This window comes from Colletotrichum fioriniae (genome assembly GCF_027942845.1).
Source record: "Colletotrichum fioriniae strain IMI 355084 chromosome Unknown scaffold_14, whole genome shotgun sequence".
Taxonomy (NCBI): Eukaryota; Fungi; Ascomycota; class Sordariomycetes; order Glomerellales; family Glomerellaceae; genus Colletotrichum; species Colletotrichum fioriniae.
Window position 1 is genome coordinate 1,186,472 of NW_027076850.1, and position 8,626 is coordinate 1,195,097.

Here is an 8,626-nt window from a genome sequence, read left to right on the forward strand (position 1 = left end):
TATCTACCCCGACGCCGGCATAGAGCATTCACATCAAGAGCGTGCCGAGTAGCGAAGAACCTGTCAAAGGCCTAGAGCTAATGAACGCTTGCTGCAGGAGCGGTTTCTTCTTCTCGAGTACAAGGGCGTTTCAGCCCCAAAGTCACCTTTTGCGGGAGAGTAATCGTAATACGTGAGTACCCGGTCAAGGTGATCAGGCTGCACTAAAGCATATTTAAGCGTACTGACTCTTACAACACCAGCGACTCTCTACCAGCGACCATGTCGGTTGCCATCTGCCACGGTACTGTGGCACATCTCTCTTTCCAGGTACGGTATATGGGAGTTATGACGGCCTGTCAGGTTATTTCCCCAACGATGTTCGTTTGCGGAATTCTAAACCTATCGACGTCTACCTATCCTAGCATAGCCGAGGCTAATTACCATCCAGTATCCGTTCTCGTGAGAGTAAAGCACCGCGAATATACACAGGATAGGGTGCTTGAGTGAGATCCAATGCCTGAAGACTACTCCTGCACGAGGTTTGAAGTATATAGCGTAAAGGTCTAGGGAGTTCGTTTGAAATCAACACTGCTCACCAGGAACCGCCAGACGGCTCCAAGAGACTACCGGAAGATTGGCCTGCTCGCCAAAAGAGGAAGATCAAGAGGCTCATTTTATACTTCATTCCCATAACACCCTTTCAAGGCGGGTGGACGCATCGACTAGTCTTCTGGGAAGACAGTACGTCAAGAAAAAAACAGAATACCAGGAACCACATCATGCTTTGCTGGACATGGGGGTGGCCGCATCTATGATGGAGAAAGGGACCGTCTAGCCAATGCAGTCGATGATGCCCGAGCTGTGTATCACACGTTAAGAGCTCCTCAATGTCTTTGCCTGGGTGGCGAATAGTGAGAATTGCTATTGGCGATAAGAGGGAGCAAGGTCCTTACGCGGGTATCGACTTGGTTTGGAAAACACACACATATACACACACACACGTACACCACAACACAGTATCAGGCACATTCAGGGGTAACAATCGTCTCATCATTTGACCAAAACCTAGGTAGACAATCGTCACGCTGCTAAACCCCAACCATCATCACAAGCCATCACAAGCCACCAGGAATCACCAGGCCCATCTTCAGTGTGTATGAACTCATTTTGGAAAAAAAAGAATTTGTTATCAAAACCGTACGAGAGAATCCTCGACGGCCGCTTATTGTCGTTATCTTTTGCCCTTCTGAGCCAGCCCCGCTCCGCTCCGCTCGTTGATCAGTCATCAAACGTCCTGCGCGCGCGCTTCCTCTTCATTTTTTTGCCCCCCCCCTATTCTTGACGTGAAGGGGGTGGAACCCTTCAGCGTCGAGATGAGGCTTCTCAGGAAAAAAAAAAACAACGGTATTGTACATTATGGTAAAAAAAAAGAAAAAAAAGGCAACTGGGCACGTGTGCTCAATCTCTCTGATAGTGTCATCCACCCATCTCAAAGAATAGAAGTGACCCTTGTGCGCCTGGCCTGCTCTCGTACGTCCACGGCGAAGAACAAGCAAGCAGAGGTCATGGTTGTGTGTAGTGTATCATCAAAAATTGAGAAATCCATGAACTCAGAAAGAAAAAGAAAAGGAAACGCGATAAAAAAAAGGGCGGGGGAATTAAGCGAAGGTTGTTTCGTCATGAGTACGTTGAATCATTGCGAAACGAAGAACAGAGCCCACGCGTCGAAACCAAATCCCCAAAATCCGAAAACTCCTTCCAACTGCGGACTGCAAACCGCGGCGGACCGTGTGCAGTCAAAGAATGTACAGAAAGTGTAGTGACGAACGCTCGAAAGTAGTCACGTGGAGAAGCGAGAATTCATGCGTCGCAGAACGCCAGACTAAGGCCTGTCAGGTCGGCTTTTCGTCTTCGCTCGATCGTTCTCGGCTTGTTCGTCTACGTCGAGTCGCTTGCGCCAGTCGGCCAGACTTTCGCTGAGGCCAAGTCCGACCTCTTCGTCCTTGCGAGTAGGGGTCGCGGCGCCCTCAAAGTCAAAGGTGTTGCTGAGGCGGTAGTTCTTGTTGGTGGCTTCCCAGTGGGTCCGCAGAGTCTCGAGCTCATCTGCCAGATTGTCCAACGCAGTGCTATTGCGTCCGTCAACTCCGCCAGCGACTGCACCGTAGGTGCTATCCACGTCAGAGCTATCCTGTCGTCGGTGCCCGGCGCTGTTTCCGTTGGTACCCCTCTCGGTCAGGTCTGAGGTCATACTCGGTGCTTGCCTGCTTTGCCGGCGGTAGCTGTCGACTGAGTTCTCGACCTGGTCAAGAAGCAGCGAGACCTTGCCTTCGGCATCCTGGGCGCGACGCTCGAGAAGGAGGTTCTCCTGCTGGAGGCTCTCCAAGTCCCGGCGGTTGGCGGCGAGTTTCCGGGAAGCTTCCTCAGCGTCCTTGAGAGCGCCCTCGCGTTGCTGCTTGCTATCCTCGAGCTCCTTTCTGACTGCAGTGAGTTGTGTTTCAAGCTGTTCGGTGGACGCCTGCAAGTCTTCTTCCAGGGCCTCAATCTTCTCCTGTAGAATGTGGCGTTCGCTTTCCCAGTTAGCAGGCGCATTTCCGTCGTTGCCGGCGGATGCCTCCACGCGATCCTCAAGCTCGATAACCTCGTTCTTGAGCTTGGCGTTCTCCGTCTTATACCTAGCGAGCTGTTCCTTGAGTTGCTTCAGCATCTTCTCCGTACCCTTGACGTAGTGCACAGCAGACTGATAGTCGTTTTCCAACTGGCTGAGCTTCTCACGGTACGCAGCTTCGCTGGCCTCTTGTTGAGCTGTGCTGCGCTGTGCATTCTCTTCATGGGCGGACAATGCGGCGTTGAGCTGATCCTCAAGATCGCGAATGCGGGCCGCCTCGGGAGTGTTCACTCGCGGGCTGCCAATGCTTCGGGTTCGCGACATGCCCGTGGGGCTGATGCCACGCTCTACGAGGATGTCTTTCAGGGTGTTGTGTTGCACGGTCATCGCGTTGGTCTCCAGCTGTTGGTTCTGAAGTTGGTGCTTCAGGTCTGAGTTCTTAGCCTGCAGAGATTGAGTGTCCCTCAGAGCCGCCTGGAGCTGTCTCCTGATTGCCACACCCTCGCGACTGGATTGCTCCTGATAGACCTCCAATCCAGCAATGCGCTCTTCCGCAGTGCGAAGCTTATCAGCCGCAGCATCGGCCTCTTGCTGGTACTTCTTGACGAGCGCGTTCGCAGCGACGAGCTGGGCCTGCAATGCCTTGGCACGTCCTTCGTCGGCTTTGCCGTCGGATCCGATGTTCCTCGCGGTGACTTTGTCGAATCCGGCCAACACAGCTTGCTGGTGGAGTTTTGCTTCGTTGGCGTGCTTCTCGGCGATCTCCTCAGCGTCACGCAGTCGCTGAGTAGCAGCCACGAGCTCTGTGGTACGTGCTTCGTGTTCCGCCTTGAGCTTGTTGAACTTCGACTCGAGTTGCTCCCTTTGCGAGCGCTCCTCCTCCAGCTTGCCCTCCAAGAGCGCCTTCATCTCTGCGGAAGCAGCCATGGCGGTACGGAGAGAGTCGAAGGTATCGTTCTGCTCCTTGGAGCTGCCGATGGAATCGTTGTACTTCTTCTCAAATTCGTCCTTCTCAACGGTCATGAGCTGAATCGCTGCCATGGCCTCTGTGTATTGAACAGCCTGCTCCCTAGCTTCTTTCTGCACCATGTGCAGTTCGGCCTTGAGCTGCTCGAGCTCGGTAGAAGTCATTGTCTTGTACGACTCGAGTTCGCTCATCCGTTTCTGGGAAGCATTGGTGGTGTCGTCGGCCAATAGGCGGGCGCGTTTCTCAGCTTCAAGCTCGGATTTCATCATCTCAAGCTGGGCTTGGAGGTCCTTTTGATAGTTCAGGGCAGAAGCCAACTTGCGGCTGATCTCGGTGGAACGGTCATCTACATCGCGTTCGCCATCTAGCTGGGGAGTGCTTGCAACGCTCCCACCCATCTGGGCTGCGACTCTTGCCTTAGCATACACCGCTTCTTGAATTGCAGCGTCTCGCTGCTTCTCTGCTTCGGCGATTTGTTTCGCAGCGAGAATGGCTTGTTTATCAACGGATGCCTGAACGTTAGCGAGCTCAGTTCTCATGGCCAAGAGAGCCTCAATAAGGGGCTTGTCCTCGTCATCAAAGGTCTCTGCGGCCCTGCTGTCAAGAACAGGGCTGAGGCTTGCGTTGGGAACATAGCCAGCCTTGCGGGCCAACTCAAGCTCTGACGCATACCAAGCGTTGCGGTTCCTAGCTGTGTCCAATTCCTTCAGTATAGCGACAGTCTGTGAGGTGCGGCCAGAGGATCGTCGAGACAACGGATTGCTGGGTTGACGGGTGGGAGCCGGTGGCGAGGCCGGGCGGATAGGTTGCTGCACTTGTATCGGCGACTGCTTTTGGGTTGGTGGCGGTGGCTGTGCTTGGGCGGGAGGTTGAACTGGTGCAGGCGGTTGTGCTTGCGTCTGAGGTGGTGGTTGAACTTGAGCTTGGTGTTGAATTTGCATTGCCTTCAAAGCTGGCTCCGTTGTACTATCCACGGAGGTTTGAGACCTGCTCCCTTGCCTAGACCTGGTCTTGGAAGGCTCCGAAGGGCCAGATTCAGACTTGGAGCCAGATCTTGTGACCTGCTGAGGAGTACGTCGCCCATTGGTGACTGGGCTCTCCGCGTCCTTGGACGCTGGCTCTTTAACCTCACGTATTACGGGAGACTGGCCTGCAGCAATCTGCGGGGAGCCACCAACAGATCCATCTCTCTCCGATGACTGTCCCCTAACTCTTCCCAAGTTTCCAGTCTGAACTGAAGGCTTTGCAGGTGTTGGTCCTTGGGGCGGGGGGCCAGCCGGGGGCGAAGTCACTGCAGATCTGGGGAGTTTCGACATGTTGTTGACTGCCGCCGGGTTCGCGTCCGTTCCGTTGGGAGATCCTCGCACCACGTTGGTGGGGCTGTTGACGGCGGAGGCATCGCGAGGTGCGCCAGGTGCACCTACAAGTCGTTTTTGATCAGGAGGACCCTGGGAACCGTCTCGTGATAAGATATTCCTTGTCTCTGCTGCAGCACTGGGCCGCCTCGCCTGTTGCGGGCGTTGCTGACCATTCGCCTGCGGTCCATTAGGTTGTTGTGCTGCCGCCGCATCGTTCGGGTACCGAATCTTTGTAGTATCGAGCATGTAGACTATTCCAAGGTCGCCAACGCTGGCGGGGGACGAAGAGGGTTCGCCTCCGACGACAACCACGGCCTTGCCAACGGTAGTCATGCTGTGGCCGGATCGAGGAGAGGGCGAAGGGCCCATGTTCTGGAAGGTGTACCAGCGGCGCGAAGTAATTCTGAAGGCGGCCAGATCTCCGAGGTCGACACCCTCTTCCGTTCGTCCTCCGAAAATGTACATAACATCGTCGACAATTGATGCAGCGTGACCCTCACGAGGGACTGGGATGTACCCAATGCAGTCATGTTGCGTCCATTCGTTCGTGGCAGGATCGTAGCTCCAAACATCGTTGAACCATTGATAACCGTTTGTACCACCGAAGCTAGAGTCCGTCAGCAGTCGTATCAGCGCAAGACTTGACACAATACGTACAGATACATCTTGTCATTGTAAGTAACGACAGAGTGGTTGGTTCGGGCAGCTGGGATTTTGCCGACGGGCGGTCCGCCACTCTCAGTGTTCTGGATCAACATCTCCCACCGGTTATTGGGCATTTGTAGCTGGTTAAGGTCAAACGCCGCGAGATCGTTCATGAAGTAGCCCTCGATTTGACCGCCAAAGATGTAAATCTTGGATCCAAGTATGTTGAGAGAGTGACCGTAGCGGCCAGAAGGCCTGGTGCCAGCGGGCAGTGCTCTCGACCATTGTCTCGTAGCTGTAACTGATTAGCGATTCCCCAACACAAGGGAGTGCACGCAGCATGACCAGGATAGAACTCACAGGTGTTGAGAAGATAGAGCGTCTCGTCCAGGACGTCCATCTCATCGACTTTGGTGTCACCGCCATAGACGATGAAGGCATTGCCAACAAGCAAACTTGCGTGCCCAACTCTCGGGCCCGGCCCCTCAGCTGTCGTCGCCAGAGGATAGCAGGCCATGTTCTGCCCGGCCTCGATCATCCACAAGTCGCCCTTGACGGTGGAACTGTTGATTAAACCTCCCATCACGTATATGTCGCCCTCCTTGGACGACACCGAATTGACAGCCGCTCCATAACGGGGAAAAGGGCTCGGGTGTGAAGATGTGTATGTCAATCGTCGTTGCGACCAAGGGTATAGCGACGCATTAGGGTTCATCATTTGTTGTTGGGGAGGCATCTGGTTTTGCGAGGATACTGGGGGAGCGTTGCGAAGCTGGGAAGAGGAGATCAGCGGTGTTCCAGCAGTGCCAGCTCATCAAAGTGAGCTGGAGAAACTTACAGGCAAATCGTTTGAAGGCGCTTGCGTCGGTATTTGGTCCACGCTGGGTCCTCGCTGGCGAGTGTAGCCTTGGTCGGGGCTTCCAGCACCGGCGCTGCCATCGCGATCGATTGAGTTCAAGCTGCCGGTTGGTGTTGAGCGCTGTGTGCCGTTCTTCTCTTCTCTCGCGATTCTCTCTCGCTGGCTCTGGATTGAACCCTGCGAGCCGCCAGAGTTTCCATCGCGGCTTGCAAGAGCTCGATCCTGATTCTTCTTGGACTTGAAAAGAAAAGCCATGGCGAATCAAATCGAGGCCTGCACGCTGAGCGGCAGTTGCAAAGAGATTTGCTCGTAAGTCGTGTCCAGTGCGCCCGGGATTTTGGGGGGTATCAATTGAATCGTTTCGTTGTTTGGTTGGAGAAGTTATCTAGGGGCGTCACGATAATGGAAAAAGTTGCTCAAGTCGCACGTTAGTCGTGGAGTCGATGATGCGGGTAGTGGGTGCTATCGCCAGTTCGCTGGGAAGCCGAGCTGGGTGAGGCGCGATGGAGATGCAGCGGATGCAGGAACGCAGCAGATACGCAGGAACGGGAAAGGGAGTCGACGCTCGAGTGTGCGGATGGCTGGGTTCGCATCGGTGGAGTGTGCCCGGGGTAGTGCGCGTTGCTGAGGCGAGGAGCGTCCTGCGATGTTCGACCTCGTCTTTTTTTTTATTGCGGTCCTCCTCGTCGGCGCAGTGAAGCGAGTAAGGTGGTAAGGGAGCGAGGGGTGAGAAACGAAAGGAGGCTGGGTGTTGGGCGAGACGGGACGATGTCGACTCCGCGCGTACGCAGAGCTGTTGCTGACGGGGGTTGGCTCGTCGGATTTTTAGGGGTTTGATTACTCTTTTTTTTTTTTTTGTCCTTCTCCTTGTTAGGCGTTTCCCCCTCGGATTGCCGTATCTTTTCTGTCCGTGGTCGGTTTATTATTACTTTAGGCTCTCGGGCCAGGAAGACGCAGTCAGGTGTCTGCTGATAGGTACGGCGATCGCAAAGCGAAGGATGGTCGAAGTTGGATAGAAAGCTGATGATGCAGCGAAAGAAAAGAATGCCTGGCTAGAGTGGTCTTTTCCGAGAGTGTGTCGGTCACTTCGTTACCTCTCTCTCTCCGCCGTTGTAGAAAGGAGGTTTTGGAAGAAATGCCACTCTAGGGATTGGGAAGCGATGGGGAAGGGGGCAGAAGGGGGGAAAAAAAGACATTGGACCCAATGCTTCTGGGCTGATGGAATTCACCTCCAAAATGCAGGAGTAACAGCGGAACCTGAGAAAGTGCACCTAAAAATGTTACAGCCCAGTGCTAGCTGCGAAGTACCTTCTGCCATTGGGCTACAGCCTACCAGGGCACTCGTAGTCTCTCTCTCCATCGTTTCGGGGGGCTCCTGTTCCTGCACTGACTGGCTCCGCTGGGTCGCTGCGCTGGCCTGTTCTCCGCCCACCAACTTGACTGCTTTAGCCCGCCCTGCAACCTGCCCTGCACATCTGCACTCTGCACTTGCGGCTAGGGGCTTGTTCTTAGCTGATGTTGGACCAATGGGATGTCGTACAGCTTGAGTTTCCGCTCGCTTATGAATGGGGGTGCAAGGGCTGAGTAGGGGAGAGCCCAGTATCCAAGCAGAAGGGGAAACTTTTTCAGAGGAGCACGGGGAGGCTCGCAGGCGCTTTCTTCGCGACGGTGGGTGGGGGAAAGGAGGGAATGGAAGGAACCTAGGATTCTCGGACATCAGGCGGGACATTGGGAGTACTCGACGCCACGTGGGTCATGCCCTTTCAAATGGTGTCACTCTTCGGTACATCACCATGCACGGTGGCCTGCTTCCCGTTTCCTTCAAAAGGGGCGGGCTACGTTAGCTGGAGACACGACGAGGCCTTACGAATTGCACCGGATCATTAAGCATGCCGTAAGGACGTAAGTACCTGACAGGCTGCCACCGGAGCGAGAAAGGGGACCGCCGCTGCTTAGCTGACGGCTCAAGTACGAAAAAGGTACTTGGCTTTGGCCTGCCTTGGCTTGGTGTCCCATGTATCTACCATCCAAACATCTCGATGAGGAGTAAAGGTTCTCTGTTCTATTATTACTATCAAGGGCTTCTCCAGCGCGACCTGAGGCGGCCGTCCCGTCGAGTCGACTGGTTGCTGACTGCTGACCGAGTTGGTACCTTACCTTGGGTGCTTAGCTCTCATTCTTCCACCCACCTAATGTTCGAACACTTCTCT

At 54.6% G+C, this 8,626-nt stretch overlaps 1 protein-coding gene across 1 annotated transcript; it reads right to left on the reverse strand.

Moving 5' to 3' along the window:
- Window positions 1-1,864: 1,864 nt before the first annotated feature.
- Window positions 1,865-6,671, reverse strand: KEL2 (Negative regulator of mitotic exit; the record flags this gene model as incomplete). Its single annotated transcript, XM_053197035.2, has 4 exons — window positions 1,865-5,519; window positions 5,570-5,852; window positions 5,918-6,329; window positions 6,396-6,671. The coding sequence occupies 4 exons, from the start codon at window positions 6,669-6,671 to the stop codon at window positions 1,865-1,867; spliced, it is 4,626 nt and encodes a 1,541-aa protein (XP_053045524.1).
- Between the last annotated feature and the right edge of the window lie 1,955 nt (window positions 6,672-8,626).